At 44.6% G+C, this 17,096-nt stretch overlaps 1 protein-coding gene across 7 annotated transcripts in view; it reads right to left on the minus strand.

The window, feature by feature from the left end:
• Positions 1–960: 960 nt before the first annotated feature.
• Positions 961–17,096, minus strand: part of Zcchc2 (zinc finger CCHC-type containing 2) — a 47,216-nt gene continuing 31,080 nt past the window's right edge. For 3 of the 7 annotated variants that reach the window (XM_075987634.1, XM_075987633.1, XM_075987630.1), the window contains 7 exons: positions 15,209–15,266; positions 11,584–11,716; positions 10,601–10,665; positions 10,141–10,235; positions 7,152–7,280; positions 3,473–4,957; positions 961–2,719 (listed from right to left, as the gene is read on the minus strand). In XM_075987634.1, coding sequence (XP_075843749.1) covers positions 2,652–2,719; positions 3,473–4,957; positions 7,152–7,280; positions 10,141–10,235; positions 10,601–10,665; positions 11,584–11,716; positions 15,209–15,266 — 2,033 coding nt within the window. In that variant the 3' untranslated portion in view covers positions 961–2,651. Of the gene's footprint in view, positions 2,720–3,472; positions 4,958–7,151; positions 7,281–10,140; positions 10,236–10,600; positions 10,666–11,583; positions 11,720–15,208; positions 15,267–17,096 lie in introns of all 7 variants that reach the window. The other 4 variants (XM_075987631.1, XM_075987632.1, XM_075987629.1 and 1 more) reach the window with 2 other exon arrangements.

Below are 17,096 nucleotides of genomic sequence, written 5' to 3' on the forward strand. Positions count from 1 at the left end.
AGCTCTTAGGAGACTGCCAGGAGCCCTTAGTGCAGACAGTGATGGATCACTTGGAAGGAGATGTGGCGCGTCTTGGAAAGCCAACATACCTGAATCATATGACTGCATGCCTCGTTCGCTGCCCTAACAAACTTTCACACACAAACCAGAACAGCACAAAAAGTGTTCCTGGCACCCCTGTCAGTGGAAAGAGAGAAGCAAGAACATGGATGCATTTATCCATACTCATCCCTCTGAGACTATTTCAAGGTGTGAAAGTGAGCACCGGAACGCAGCACGGGTCACGGACCAGATGAGCAGGCCTAGCCCCAGCGGGCCGTGAGAGGTCAGTGAACAGGTGAGCAACAAAAGCTGGGGACTGGTGGGGTGGGAGCAGCACACCCACAGGGGAGATGGGCAAACTGGTGCCTGCTGAAGCTTGAATGAGAAATGTCCCCCAGTCTCGGGCATTGAATACTTAGTTCCCGACTGGTGACTGGCGACAGTTTGGGGAGGCTTCGGAAGTGTGGCCTTGGTGGAGAAGTGTGTCAGTGGAGGCAGGCCCACGGCAGGCCCACTGGCCTGCAATGTCTTAGACATGTCTACTCAAGCCAGATTACACAAGAACCAAAGACAAGAAAAAGACCCAATACTGAACCATGATAGCTGTGTGCCTCCAACAGCCCCCCCCCCAACCCAAAGAGAGAGAAAACAAAATGCTAAATTTGGATCCTTTGTGCTATGGGGTCGGTGAGGGGGACCCTAAATCAGAAGTGTAGTTTCTCGGAAGACAGGGGTTTCCCTTCCGTTAGAGGCCGAAGCACAACCACACTAGGAGAAGATGGAGACCAGGCAGGCCAGGAGTCCTGTGGGAGACACTGCCATGTGAGGGGGGAAACGAACTGATTCTTTAAAAGAAAAATCCCCACAAAACCCCATTTTTAGTTTTATAAAACTTGCAATAAGGCACAATTCTTAAGCTGTTTTCATTTTTTTTATTGCTGTTACTTCAAGGAAAAAGGTTGCATAAAATCCAATCTGTCCTAGAAATATAAGTGGCCTTTCCAGTACATAACATTTCAATATCAAAGTGTATGGTAAACGTACAAACGAGAAGGCAGCACACCTCCTATGTACAGTACAGTATTGGAAATCATAACAGGAGCTCCAGTCACCTGGACAAGGCTTAGATACTCTCCCCGAACAACTCAACCGCAGCTTAGCAATTAATAATGTGGTCCAAAAATACCCAGATCAAATAAAATATATTTAATCAAAATAATTTCCTTCTAAATTAAAGCTCTTACCTACGCAGCCACACCCCCCTTCCTCTCCCCTGAAGGTCTCAGAATGTACATTGGGCTATAAATATAAACGCTACTTTAAAGTGTTGAACTAGCTTCTTTGTTCTTCAAGTTTTTTTTTCTTTGTCTCACAATGTCTGGCTTCTGAACCCAGACCAAACAATTCAGTGCCTCTGCCACACCCCAACTGTATTCCCCACAACACAAGTCAATCGCCTCTACGTTTACTGAGGAATGGAAGCCCTCTTACCCCTCAGGCTTACAACCACGTGGTCGTACTTGTTCACTACTGTGGAATGCAGCAGTCACTGAAGACACATCCACTCTCCCAGATAACCTCAGTGCACTTCAGGAAATCAAAAATTACCTGGAAGCAATTTAGTACACAGATTGGCTTTTTTTTTTGAAAAAAAAAAAAAAACAACACAAACCAAACCCCAGCAGCATTAACCTCAGCGGCATGACACTGCCACGGTTAAACTGTCTCAGCCCACTCAGTCCAGTCGTTCACATTATCATCGGCATCGTGGGAAGCGGGTTGGGGAGCAGACCAGACAACCCACACACATGTAAACATATGTGACATGTCACAGCTGGTGCAGCACAAGAGGACACCTCCACTCAAGCAGTGTCTCAGCAGGTCGAGGTGTAGACAACAAGCAGAACTGGCTGTTGACAGTCATCACAGACACAAGCGTACAGACACCATCCACACAGGTGCGCTCACCCTGTCTGCCTGTATGATGGAAGGAAAGCCGTCTGCTGCAGCTCCAGCTCCCCAGCCTGACTCGCTCTCCCACTTGTTCCCAGGGTACGTGGGTAAGTGCTGCATATATGTATTTACGTGGCGCTTTTTATGACATATATACATACTTCTCGGGGATCTGACTTCTACAATGAATGGTGGGACATGTTCCCTGTCATACAGAGCAGGTCACAGAAGCACGACGGGCAGGCGCCGTGCTGAGCACTCCCGCAGCAGGCCAGAGTCAACGTGAGAAAGCTGCGAGCAGCACAGGCCGAGGCCAGTGTTGTGAGGACAAATAAGGTCGACACAGTTCAGATTCAGTAAACATTGCACACAGCAAGTATTCAGTGTAGAAAAGCACACAGCAACGCTTTTCGTTCCAGAGTCTGTCTGAAGTTTACGTTACACGTGTCATCCAGGCCTGCTGTTGACCCGGGGACCAGGGGCTCAGGAGCTCTGCATTCTTCCTTATTTTGGACATTGGTACAAGAGAAATGAAAACTCCAACTGCATGGAAATGTAGGAAGTGGACAGACAAAGAGACAAAATACCTTTCCTTTCCTCCCCTCCACACCCATGACTCCCCACTTGAGTGCATTAAGTAGGCAGGCTTTACTCGGTCAGTCTGCAGAATCCAACGTATCATTAGAAGGGGGGAGGGGAGGTGCGTATCTCAGTCTGTAAGTGCCTAAAACAGGAAAGACAGAACGGCTAAGTCACCGCTTACGACTCCACGTATCACAAACCACTACACAAGACTGCAATGGGCATGCTTCCAAAGGCCCTGTTTCAGCGCTAACTCTGCTCCACAACGACAAGGAAGTGATTCTCTCCCAGAAGCAATGGCAAGCTAAAGCTATTTAGCTGGATTTCCCTTGGAGAGGACCTGATATCTGCCTGACTCAAGACCTTTTCTGGATAAGACTTTGGCACAACGACAAAGGCCAAGTGCACGAGAGGAGCAGGCAGAGCTGAACCTGGCCCTGCACCCGTCTGAGTGCACGTTCTTCTTTCTGGGTGTTGGCACTGTTCAACTCCACTCTTAACTTCTAACTCTGTCCGAATCCCTCTGCTCCTGAACTTCTTCCCTTCCACGTACAGAATGAAGGACACAGCACGGGCACACGTGAGCCAACTGCTTGCACACTGACTCTAGCCAGACTGAAAACCTTGTGTCTCAGGGAACTTAGCTTCCTCTATGAAAGAGAATTCTAACTCTTAAGAAGTCCTGTGGTGTTTATTCCTCTAACCTTCCCTGTGCTACATGACCTGGATCTACACTACAGTTTCTCTGCTTGCATTGTGATTTGTCACTGAAAATACAGCCTCTGTAAACAAACACACGAACGGATCTTTTCTGCTAAGACAGAATCACATAATCAAGAAGAAAGAAGACATGGGGGAACTCAAAAACAAGTCCTCTGGGAGTTAGTGTGATTACCTTGTTGATTGGCCTCCATGGACGACTGCTTACAGTCCTGTGCATAGTGTCCGCTCACACCACAATTGTAACATGACACATTCCCATTCTTCTTGGGCCCAGAACTACTGGTATTGGCAACTACATTAGGTGCTGGATACACAGGATACAATCTCCCAAATCCTGCCATCTGTTGCATGCCGTAGTTGGCTTGGCTCCCCATGACTGGGTCATGCACCAGCCCATTTGCATATGGAGTCTGAGGCAGAAAAAAAGGAAGTTGGTTTCCATTGCTCTGATGTGCTTGGTTGAGGTAGCTGCCATTGCAAATGGAGGGCAGAGTGAAGAACGGGACTCGGTACACTGGTCCAGGCATGGGATTGGGGTAATAGTAACCATTTAGCTGGAGGTTCCCATTGGTCGCACAGCTGCACCTTCGCCCACAGGAGCCACAAGGACCTGAGCCCAAATGCTGTGGCGGCACTATGGTCCCATTGGCGTCCGTGCTGCCCACGGCGTTAATGTAGGATGTGCTGTCACTCTGAGCAGTACTGTGCGTCAAGGCAGGGCTGGGGCTGGGGACAGGGCCTGGGGTGTGGGTAGGAACAGCAGGAGGAGCTGTGGACTGGGCTTGACCGATGCCTCCACTTGTTGGCTGGGCAGAAGTGGCTGTGTTGAGCACACTGGAATTCTGGGTGGGTAGCACACTGGCAGCAAGGGGCGAGCCTGGAAAGGAGTAGGAAGCTGGTGGTTGTGTGGCTGAGAGGCCAGCTGCAGGAAGAACTACCTTCACATTGGTAGGCTGAGGGACTGTCCCTGTGTTTCCCTCAATCTGAGGCACCATTTGATTGAGTCCTACCACTTGGGATGCAGATTTTGTGATGGGGTCCGAGGCAGCCACAGGAGATCCCGGAAAACTACCTGGGTTATGGACAGGAATAAAGGCAGTGTTTGGTGACCCCATGCTCAGACTTCCGGTTGGCTGCTGGGGAATATTAACTGTGCAACTCTCAGAAGACCCCTGCGGAGGTGGCAATTTTAGCCTCTGCAGTGTCAGCTGCAGAGCAGGAGCACTGCTGTGTGGAAGGAGAGATGATGGGATTGGTAACGGGGAAGCCAACAATTCCAGGTGCTTCTCTGTATCTCCAGAAGCTGTTGGGCCTAGGATTCCAGCAGGGCTTGAATTTGTAGACTCCATCACTGTAGAAATAGCCATAGGATTAGGAACAAGCATCCCTATTGTTTTGCCATCTGCAGATTTGGGCGAAGGAATGACAACTTCTGACTTCTGGGCACCATTGTGCATGACACAGTGCAGCGCTGGCATGAAGGGGATATGCGGGTACTTGTGTGAGGTCAGTGGGGCTTCTAAAAGGCTTCCGTTCTCGCTCCCCAGTGAGATAATCTGGACAGGAGGCTTGACAGCAATGGTCTGGTTGACAGAGCCATAATCTGTAAACCTGGCTGCTGATGGGTTTCCAGAATCTTCAGAATTGCTGTCTGTGTCTAAAGAAAACATACAAACATGGATTAACCCAGGCTCAATTCCTATTTTCCTTACTAGAACTACCATCCAGGTATATCTAAGATGAATTTAAGTCTGCAGGTGTCAACTGCCCACGCTGACGTTCTCAGCATGTTTTAATCTCTCACAGTGACAAAGGTCACCCAGGGTGACACACACACACGCACTACGACTGTACTACTGAGAAAAGCATTACGTAGCACTTCTAGGTAATCTACTTAGTTCTGTACTATCATAAACCTGATTTTAAATTTGTCTTACAAATGTTTAATTTAAGAACTATGATCAGGACAATATTTAACTCAAATGCTTAAGGTAGAAAACAGATTAAGAATTTGTACAACTACATATTCAGCAGGGAACACTTAAAACTACTTGTATTAGTCCTACCATGAACATTCCGGAACACAAAGTGCAGGGTAAGAAAGCAAGCACCACTATTTCTTGACAACTATACTGCAAAACACAGAACTGCCCTGCACTTGTGTATACCATGGTACACACAGAAGCCACTCCCGCCTCCAGACACGGCAGAGCAGCCACGGTACTAACTGGTGCACTGTGTATATATGGTGAACATGGCGCTTCAGTCTACACAACAGTTAGACATCGCACCGACTGTAAGAACTTTCTCTTCATCAACTAAGCAGCATTACACTTGGCGCTTAGAGTTCACTAAGGCAAAAAGTGGTTCTAGGTAGTTGACAATGCTAAACATCCTTGAAACAAGTATATCAAAAGTAACCTTCCTAAAGAAAAGCCAAACACAGAATATCAAGTGTTATTAGCTGAACTGTCTCAATTGATATTAGAGGGGCACTTACACTAATGACCGAACGGTTATAGCAAACATCTCCCTAATAGGTAAAGTATCACACTATTTATTACTAAACTTTAAATAACCTCTTCAAGCCACTGGATGTTCACCATCCATCAGTGAAGCGTTAACAAAAATCAAGTCAGAAAAAAAAAGGAAGCCATCTTACATATAGATGGTCAGCTAAATTTTCATACGAATTAAAGCTTTAAGTCTGCAGTCACAGTAGTAACCCTATGGTTTTTGAAGAACTATAGGGGTCATGCTTTTTGTGCTGACTTTGGGAAGCAGAAAGTCGCAAGGCATCATAACAACAACAAAGCCACACACCTCTGAAGGCCTTTGTGTGTACTCAAGACTTGGAAAGCGTTCAAAGCTTTCCATCCCAGTGTGCGTCTGGGAGCACTCTAAGGGACTCTGTCTTTGGGGACACAAAGTCCTCTACACAGGCCTAATAACAGAGCTCTGAGAGCAAGAAAGGGGTGCTACGAGAGCTACCCACAGATCTGACAACTAGGTGACGTCCGCTCAAGACTCAGAATTATCTGTACAATAACCGAGAAAACTGCAGAAGCACAGTGGCTTCATGTCAGCAGCACTGACCGCTGCAGGCCTCGTTTGATCTGACTATGCAACAGGCACAGGGTGTGGACGAGCCTCACCCTCAGGTATGTGTGATTCAGGCTATGACAGTGACACAGAACCTGAAGTCCCAGCGAACTTAAAACTGCGCAGCAAGAAGCCACTTCTGGCTGAAATGCCATAGCGTAAGAATTTTAACAGGGAATTGAGACTGTGCTCTATACACAGTGCCTTTACTGCCACGCCAGCCAGCAGTTGTGAATGGCACACATGAAGGAGAGCATCCTCAGTAAATACAAACTTTCCAGGGGCTCTTACTGTCAGACCAGAAGAGCGAGTAAGGCTCTCCAATGAGAACAATAGCAGAAAATGTCAAAATCAACTCCCTTAGAAAGGTGGAAATGAACTAAAGGCCTGGAGCCTTATAGCGTGTGTAAGAGAAATAGGTCAACCTCTTAAGAACAGAGATCCTTACAACCTTTTACCTTGCCCTCCCCTTAATCCTAAGCCCAGATCCTTACCAGTCCACAGACCCAGGCATCACTAGAGACGCAGGAGAGCTCCCCCAACTCCGTCTCCACAAGCCCGGCCTTGTGCTCGCCCCGCCAGTCTCCGTCCACAGACAAGCCCGTGCTATCATCCCATCCCATGCATATTTCATTTCCTATGCAGTCTTTAAACACCTAATAACAAACTCTAAGTCTATAGCAGGTGGTTTAAGAGGTAATAGTTTCTTCCGCCCCCACTTCTTTCTATTCCCTCTGCTAAAAGCAAACCTCTGTCTTTTTCGTCTTCACTTTCCAAACTTTCTCTTCCATCATGTCGTGGACTAGACGGAGAACTGTAACTCTCTGAGGACGTTTCTCCACATGTGTCATGTCCGGATCCAATGTCCAAATTCATATCTAAAAATAACAACTCTATTTAATTTATTTATATATTTATAAATTATAATTATATTTATAATATAATTAATTTATATTAATAGTTAATTAATTTTCAAAGGGAACTATTAAAAATTAGTTGTAGCTATAAATTATTTGTTTTCCTACAACACTTAAAAATTGTCTTTGAGCTATGTTAAAATTTATTAAGTAGCCGATAAATACATATTTAAAACAAAGGCAAAGAAGAACAAGTCAATTTTATTAACTTAATCAGAATTTGTTTCTTGTAGAATCAGCCCAGTAGCCCCACTTTGAGTTCTGTCTCCCTAGAACTTGCAGCTGCCTCTAGCCCCCAGCTCCAGGGCTAAAGGCTCTTGCAAGATCACACCAGTTCATTTTGTAGGTGCTGCAGTATGAACAAGTTCTCATGACTGTGCGGCCAGTGCTCCTAAGCACTGCGCCACCTTTCCAGCCCCAAAGCTAAGTTCTTAATGGTCTCTGTGTGGCATTGCATACATCTCTTTTGAATAGAAGTATAAAAGGATTTTTTTTTAAGACATGGTTTTACTGAGTAGTCTAGTCTGGCCTTGAATTGATAATATTTGTGCTTCAGCCCCCACAGTCCTGAAACTTCAGGAGTGCACCACCATCCCTACTACTGAGACATCAAGTTTTCAAAGAAAACTCAATGTCAACAGCGATGACTAACAGCACACACTGCTTCCCGGAAGCAGAAAACAGAAAGGAGCAGTGAAAGATCTTTATTTTGTTCCCTTTCATATTTCTGAGATATATGAATATACTACCAGTCAAAGGAGAAATTAGAATTTAAAATAAAAATTTAAAAATTAAAAAGTAAATGATACCTATCTTTAGATGGGCTACAGTGTGTTTAAAGCTGAACAATGCACTAATCAGAAGGACCCAGCACCTCAGCTCTAACACCTGCATTTCACAATAGCTGCTGCTCCATATGGGAAGAAAACAATTATTTCCAGTTTACTGAAGACTTAAAGGCTGTTCTTCATTGACACTTTAATATTTTAGAGGTTTTCTTAGGTTGGGGTTAGCATGCATCCGAATTACATTAAGGCATTAATGAGACATGATGCTCTCAAAGTACACTCTATTCATAGTTCTTTTTGATAAAAAGGAGCCAATTACACATATCTGTATCTAGATAGATACACAAACATCAAAAACAAACAACTCCCAGTTAGGGCAAGGTTTGACTTACTCAAAAAGTCTGATTATGATCATAAAATTTGAAAATTCAAGAGATGAAGGGAAGGGGAACTGGAGTTGAAAATCTACAAAGCTTGTGAAGGCCTAGAGTTGTGTCCTGTCTTCTCATTTAGCAGCACAAGGAACAAGAAGTAAATGACTGCACCCTTCACTCGGTGCTGCTCAGTCTGCTCACAAACTGTTACCTGTCCTTACAATAGCGTGCGGGAGGCATTATTCCTGCCTCATACACAACAATACAACCTGAGAGGCCACACATCTAAGAAACGAGGGGCATGGAAACAAACCCTGAACGGCAATGAAGTCCATGTGATGCTTTCTGGATATCTGAGATTAAAAAACTTAGCAGCTACAAGCGCCTTGGGGGAGCAGGAGTTTCGGGAGTGTGTGAAATGAGGGGCAGTGGAACCTCACAGAGGGTGGTACACACGGGACTTGCCCAGGAGAGTGACTCAGCTAAATATGTTCTTCGAAGTCAAACACGGAAGCAATATGGAAAATGAGCCAGGGGAACAAAGACATGAAGCCCTGGCAGGAGTGATTTCCAGATAGCCGTCAGCAGACAAACCATCTGGAACATCAGATATCAAAGGGCTCCAACACGCTCCTGGACGGCACCTGGTCTGCATGAGAACGCTCCCCTAGACTCCACTTAGTTGAACTGTCTGGGAACAATGAAGAGGCATGGCCTTGCAGGAGGAGGTGTGTCACTGGCTTTGAAGTTTCAAAAAGTCCACACCATTCCAAGTTAGCTTTCTCTGATTCTGCTTGTGGGTCAAGATGTAAACAAACTATCAGTTATTGCTCTAGCACCACACCTGCTGGCCGGCTGCCATGCTTCTGTGGTCACTGATTTATCCTCTGAAACTGTGAGCCCTAAATAAAGACTTTCCTTCATAAGTTGCTTTGGTCATGGTGTTTTATCACAGCAATAGAAAACTCACTCTCAGTTTAGCTAAGTCAATAAACTGGCATGATTTGAGATTTAAAATACAATCATTTTTCTTTCTATACTATTTAGCCTCTCTCTATGAACATCTGGTTGAAAATATACCTTAATTAAGAAGCATTACTGTTACTTTTGTTAGGTCATAAATTAATGTGTTGCCAGGACAGTAAGATTCAAAACAAACAAAAACAACTGTTTGTGAAATTAGCTAGTTAATTAATGTCAGGTGCACACAGAATGTTCTAGAGGTGGCTTTTTATTTACTTATTTTTATCTTTACAATTAATTAATAGTGCATGCAAATACACACACAAAAAAGCAACTAATGAACTAGGGAAAAAAAAGGTTTTTTCCATCAGATGAACCTTAACCTTAACAGAGGGATTTAAAGCCCCTACCTTAAAGATGGTAGATATGGAAGCTAACCAAGCTAAACAACCCAGTCTAACAAAACTCCGTAAGTCAGTCATCAAATTATAAAAATGTCAGTAACCTTCTAAAACTGACTCCGACAAGAGCGTCGAGATTTCCCAGAGGGCGGCCCACAAAGCTGAGACAAGACTGCCATAACGTCAGAGCCGGCCAGCTCCGCAGCAGGCCACTGCTGACACGGCATGCGACGGCTTGACACCACAGGTCAGCATCCGCCAAGACGCCACACTTGAGGAGAGAAGCCAACCTTACCTTTCACCACACTTCCAGGAGCGTGCTGCGGAGTTGAGAATCTAATACCATTTAGTCTACTATTCGGTCTGTTCTCGGTTTTCTTCATTTTCTCCCTAAACCAAACAGATATGCATATGAAATCAACACTTTTGTAAGGCCCTCTATCAAAAACATTAAATACAGTATCACTAAAACCCTCCATAATAATTAACAGTAAATTCTAACAAAGACCTAGCAAGTCGGCACTCAGCGTGCTTCTGAGCTCCGCCCTCCACACTGAGCACAACCTTACAGCAGCTTTGCTTCCATCACCTGCACGGTGATAATTTCAACTACAAACGTCAATCCCAAAACAAAAAGGCAAAGCAACATCAACGGAATATACTATTTATATAGATACACTAAATACATCCATATCCAAACACTGCATGCTCGTCTTTCCTACTTTTTATTACTGGAAACATTAAATTGAACCTACTTTTCTATTTGTGGCTTCCCTTTCTTCTTACTTCCTGAAGATAAGCTCCGTTTTTCAGCAGAGGGCTAGTAGAGAGAACAAACAGACCTCAGCCACAGCACACTGCTACAGGATCCTCACTTTAACAGCTCTCCATCTCCAGCCCACTTCTCCAGTTACCGCAGGAGCACTAACATGTACATAATCTGACAAACACGTAACAGTAATCATGAGAAAACTGCTCTAAAACACATCTCCATGCTTCCTTTACCTGACTGCAGGTCTCCTCATTGCACTTTGACCTTCCAAAGTCAACTAGTCCAAAGTATACTAATGGGAACTTTTACAAGTGAACACGGCCTAGTCCTAAATTCCCGTTTCTGAGCAGAGTGAAATCTCGCTTTGTTCCACCCTCCAGGGACACAACCACCCAGTGTCCAGCACATCTATGCCACACTCACTACTGTGTGAGAGCAGCTGAGCCATCAACACAACCACACACGCTATGATACTATACAGCTACAACTTATTTTATAGCAGTAGTCACTGTGGTCAGCCTTGGAAAGTTCACCACAGCTCAGCATTAATGCACAGGAAGAGACAGGGCTTTCAGGTATTCTTCAACGTTCTGGAAACATTACCTCTGTGGACACGTACAAGGAAAGACCAGTTTGAAAATTCCCATCGTCATATAAGATAGTGATTTCACAGATGAATAATCCTTTGAGATCCAAATAAATAAGAATAATAATTTGGAACTATTTAATGAACATGTAGAACTAGGAATAAAGACACTAAGTGCCTTATTAAATTGTATCAGTCTTGCACAAACGATCAAAGTCATCTAGATACACCTTTTCAATTACGTACAAGGAGAAAGCCTCACACAGAGATATTTCCTCACTTCTTACCAGATAAGCCACCTGACACAACACTTCATTTCTTAGGAAACACAGAGTGGCCACACTTTAACCAAACGGCACCAAAGCCAACCTGACACATACTTGGTCAGTCGAGGTCACACAGTGCTCTGGGTGCTGGATGGTGGCACAACCTTGGTTCCTCCAATCCACAACTCCATTCTGTTCTGCATACTGCATGGTAAGCCCGTCCAGGGGAGAGCAGCTCGTACCAACACTGCTGGTGAAAGGAAAGCACATGAAGTGTGAAGTCTGTCCCCTAACTTAACCTATCTACCACCTCAGTGAAGAAGCTACAGGGACGCTTCCTCTCACCTCTTAGTTTCTGCCTTTGGAGGGTCTAGTGATCAGCATATAGGCATACAGAAACAAGTATACCCTATGAAGTAAGTGAACATGTAATTTATCAGCAAGTGTACTTATCATTAGTGTCTGTGTGACTGAGGTGCCCCTGCTCCACTGTCAGTCAGCTCAACAGGAACACTGCACAGCCTACATCAGGCAAGAACTGCTGTGTGAGGAACTGTATGGACAGGCACACGGATGATCAATCCAGAGTGACTGGGAGGGACCCTCAAAATACGGACAAGATTACAGGCCAAACGCATCCAGAGAATGAAGTCACCGGGGACAGACTGAGAGGACTCTGCAAAGTCACCGGAAGTCTTCAACTGCAAAAATGGTGTGAAAATTCAGAGGATGGAAGCTGATGGGGAAAACTGAGGTGAGAAGTCTGAAGAAAATATACTTGAGAATAAAAAAACTAACAAAAATATAAAAACTAAACGGGATGTATGAACAGCCCAGCTCACAGGACCTCAGTGACTCTTACAAGATGACGCAGAAGAACAGAACATCTGAAGACACAAGTTAGGAATTTTGTAAAATCAAAAGGCATAAGTTACAGATCCCAGAAACAGAATTAATTCAAAAACAGCTACAAAGTCTATCGCAGACAACTGAGAAAAACCCAAAAGCAGAAGGAAAAACTACCAAAAGAACAGCAGAGACAGATTCAACAACAGGAGTGATGGCTTCAGACTCCAGAGCAGTCTACAGTGACAGTCTTTTCTCAGAGGGGATCTCAGAGAGGAGGAACAAGGGTTGCCATACGCAAAGGAGCTCCAAGACCTACAAAAAACAGGAAGCAGATGCCCACAGAATCGGCAAGGGCTCCGGTTCAGAAAGCAGGAAGCCCTGCGGCACTTGAGTGAGTGGGGCTAACTATTGCTGTGTGAGCTAGACATCACACAATGATTCTATGTGATCTGCCAGAGACATCAGAGGAGGCTGATGGCGTCCCTGCACAACGGGTAAAAACTATGTGACCAGAAGACAGTCCAAACACAAACTCGAAGAGCTAACAGGAAATAACTGCCAACCTAGAACCACAGATCAAGCAAAAAGGCTTAAAAAAAGGAAGGCAAATGATGAAAAAAATTATTATTTTTTTTTTAAAAAAAAAAATGAAGGCAAGCTATACTTTTCTCCTTCAGATTAAAAACTTAAATAGCACTCAGGGTTAAGTGTAGCTCAGTGGTAGAGAGGGCTTACCTAGTATTTGTGAACACCTATGTCCAATATCTAGTAATACGAAATGTATATACACATACCACAAGGCCTAACTACATTCACCATGTACAGATATAGTTCAGGAAACAGTGCTCTCATTTAAAAGGAAAACCGTCATAGATAGGTGCTTAGGGACAAGGAGCAAAAAGGGACCAAAATGAATCACGGAAAAGGTTGTCAAAAAATTCAGAACTACACTGAACTGAACAGAGAATTCTCAACAGAAGAAGTTCAAATGGCCAAAAGACACTTAAGGTCATGCTCAACCTACTTAGCAATCAGGGAAATGCAAATCAAAACAACTCTGAGATATCATCTTACACCTGTCAGAATGGCTAAAATCAAAAACACCAATGATAGCCTTTGCTGGAGAGGCTGTGGAGGAAGGGGTACCCTCATCCATTGCTGCTGGGAATGCAATCTTGTGCAAACACTTTGGAAATCAGTGTTTCGGTTTCTCAGGAAATTCGGGATCAACCTACCCCTGGACCCAGCAATACCACTCTTGGGAATATACCCAAGAGATGCCCGTTCATATGACAAAAGCATTTGTTCAACTATGTTCATAGCAGTATTATTTGTAATAGCCAGAACCTGGAAACAACCTAGATGCCCTTCAATGGAAGAATGGATGAAGAAAGTGTGGAATATCTACACATTAGAGTACTACGCTGCGGTAAAAAACAATGACTTCTCGAATTTTGCATGCAAATGGATGGAAATAGAAAACACTATCCTGAGTGAGGTAACCCAGACCCAAAAAGATGAACAAGGGATGTACTCACTCGTAATTGGTTTCTAGCCATAAATAAGGGTCACGGAGTCTACAATTGGTGAACCTAAAGAAGCTAAATAAGAAGGTGAACCCAAGGAAAAACATATAGTTATCCTCTTGCCTATGGGAAGTAGACAAAATTGCCAGGGAGAAAATTGGGATCTTGGGGGTGGGGTGGGATGGGGGTAAGGGGAGATGGGGAGAGAAAAGTGAGAAGGGGAGGATGGGGGGAACTTGGGGAAACAGGATGATTGGGATAAAGGAAGGTTGGAGAGGGGAGCAGGGAAGCACAATTCTTAGTTAAGGGAGCCACCTTAGGGTTGGCAAGAGACTTGAACCTAAAGTGGCTCCCAGGAGCCCAAGGCGATGTCCCCAGTTAGTTCCTTGGGCAGCTGAGCATAGGGAACCTGAAATGACCCTATCCTATAGCAATACTGACGAATATCTTGCATATCACCATAGAAACTTCATCTGGTGATGGATGGAGATAGAGACAGAGACCCACACTGGAGCACTGGACTGAGCTCCCAAGGTCCGAATGAGGAGCGGAAGGAGGGAGAAGATGAGCAAGGAAGTCAAGACCATGAGGGGTGCACCCACCCACTGAGACAGTGGAGCTGATCTATTGGGAGCTCACCAAGGCCAGCTGGACTGTGACTGAAAAAGCAGGGGATAAAACCGGACTCTCTGAACATGGCGAACAATGAGGGCTGATGAGAAGCCAAGGACAATGGAACGGGGTTTTGATCCTACTGCACGCACTGGCTTTGTGGGAGCCTAGCCAGTTTGGATGTTCACCTTCCTAGACATGGACGGAGGAGGGAGGACCTTGGACTTTCCACAGGGCAGGGAACCCTGACTGCTCTTTGGACTGGAGAGGGAGGGAGAGAAGGGAAGGAGGAGGGGGAGGGAAATGGGAGGCTGGGAGGAGGCGGAAACTTTTTTTCTTTTCTTTCCTTTTCTCAATAAAAAAAAAAAAAAGCAAAAATATCAGAACTATGAGGAGAATGAAAACGCATGACGATCGTGATCTATAACTCAGAAAACAACGAAGCGGCAGTACTCCAGGTTCCTTAGGTTGTCTGAGGAATGCTGCAAGCGGAAGGTGGGAGATGCACAAGTTTTGAGGTAACCACCAGAAGAACGAAACACAGTGTGTCACTATGATGGCTGCCACAGAGAACTTCCCATAAAAGGTGGTAGGAAAGAGATAAAACAGAACAGCAGGTAATACAACTAAAAAAAAAAAATCAAAGGGCAAAATGCAGGGTCATGGTCAATAGATACAGAAGCTCAACTAAACGTTAATGACTTTCAGGTGCACAGAGACATTTATTTATGCTTTAGAAACCAGGTACCTACTTCACAGTGGGACTCTTCCCAGGATGTTTCTTGTGGATTATGGTGTGCTGTAACACATCTAGGGCAGAAAAAACTAGAATTAGTTCAGGACACTATATGCTGTACTCATTGGAGCAGATCAGCAGTGGCGGTCCCTGACAAGGGGAGTTTGTGCTTGTTTTTGCGAGACAGGATCTCGTATACAGTACAGGGTGACCTCAGACTCCAACTCCTGTTCACCCTCGGGTGCAGACTACAGTGTGCAGCACCGTACGCAACTTACAGAAGACACCTTAACACATCTTCAATTACCTAATAAGCTACCAGATTACCTCAGATGTGCATACCAGTCTTGCCCAAAGTTATGCAAATTTAATGAGTCTGTTACTTCAAACTGTATTTAAATGAAGAGTTTTACTCTTTGTTTGCATTTAAAAAAGGATGTCCGTATTATTAAAGTCTGTAAGAAACACATATGCTCCTGTAGCAGACCACTCTCTCGATGTTATAAAAAGAAACAAGGTATGAGATAAGGCTAAGGGTCACCTTTCATTCATCCACTCCAGTCAGAGCTCCACTCTAACTACTTGCATCTGGACGTGCATTCATAAGCTTATATGGGGCTGTGGAGTGTTCAATACGCTACAAATACCCTTTCAACTCCTGCCCAGCACACATAGCACAGACAGCACATGGGCAAGTTTCACAGATGAAGAATGAGCAGGCAGCAGCCATCATCTCCAGTTCACTGCAACGTGACAAATTCTGGACCAACACGTTGCAAATTTACATCTCATTGATTACGTCTGTGCTCTTTGCCATCATGTGTGGCGTCAGACTTGAAAATGATTCACCCGTCTGAGGAATATGCACTGTTCTCACTGTCCTTCCCTTCAAATACTCAATTACCTGCAAGCCTGCACGCTAATCACCTCCAGCGTTTCGTCATCCGTGTTTGCTAACTATGCCTTTTACTCACATTTCTGTTAGGACGACTTTTTCACTGATTTCTGTAGAAGGATCCTTTAACTGTGAGCAATCAGTCTTCTTCCAGTCAACTCCCTGACTGTCTTCTAAAAGTATCTGGGCTCTTTGGTCATATACTAAATTCTTGCTTTAGATTAGATCCACCTTAGCTAGGTGGTGGTGGTACACGCCTTTAATCCCAGCACTCAGGAGGCAGAGGCGTGTGGATCTCTGTGAGTTCCAGGCCAGCCTGATTTAGAAGAGCTAGTTCCAGGACAGGCTCCAAAGCTACAGAGAGACACTGTCTCTAAAAACAAAAAAAGATTAGATCTGCCTTATTAAACAAAGCCTTCTTGCCCCAGGTTTATATATAAAACTTTAAGATTTTACAAATCGTTGTTATTCCCTTGAAAGTTTTGTGTGTAACATATGGTAGGATGTGATTAACCCATACTTCATATAGGAAGTCAATTCATGGTGACAACACCATGGAGTGTAGCTCGATTAATAAAAACCCATAGACAGAAACTGGGGTTCAGCCTGAAGGTCAGAAAAGCAAAACAGTCACCCACAGGCTCTTACCTCTACTTCAGTCCAAAATGGCAATCCTGCCTCCAGGAATTCAGAATGAGACAGTCTGAGGGCTGTCTCCTCTGGTTTTATAATCCTCTCTAGTGCCAGGATTAAAGGTGTTCACCACTCACTACTGCCGGGTTTCTATGCCAAACTAGTGTGGTTATTGGGATTAAAGGTGTGTGTTACCACTGCTTGATCTGTAAGGCTGAGCAGTGGGGCTGTTTTACTCTGATCTTCAGGCAGGCTTTATTTATTTAAATACAGATGAAATGCCACTGCAATGGAGCGAGCGACCTCTTCCCTGCCCTTGCACTGAGGTGCCATTCGGCTCTCTCTCCTCTGTGCTGACTGTGTCAGTGTGTGCAGA

Source organism: Microtus pennsylvanicus, chromosome 10 (assembly GCF_037038515.1).
Source record: "Microtus pennsylvanicus isolate mMicPen1 chromosome 10, mMicPen1.hap1, whole genome shotgun sequence".
Lineage (NCBI taxonomy): Eukaryota > Metazoa > Chordata > Mammalia > Rodentia > Cricetidae > Microtus > Microtus pennsylvanicus.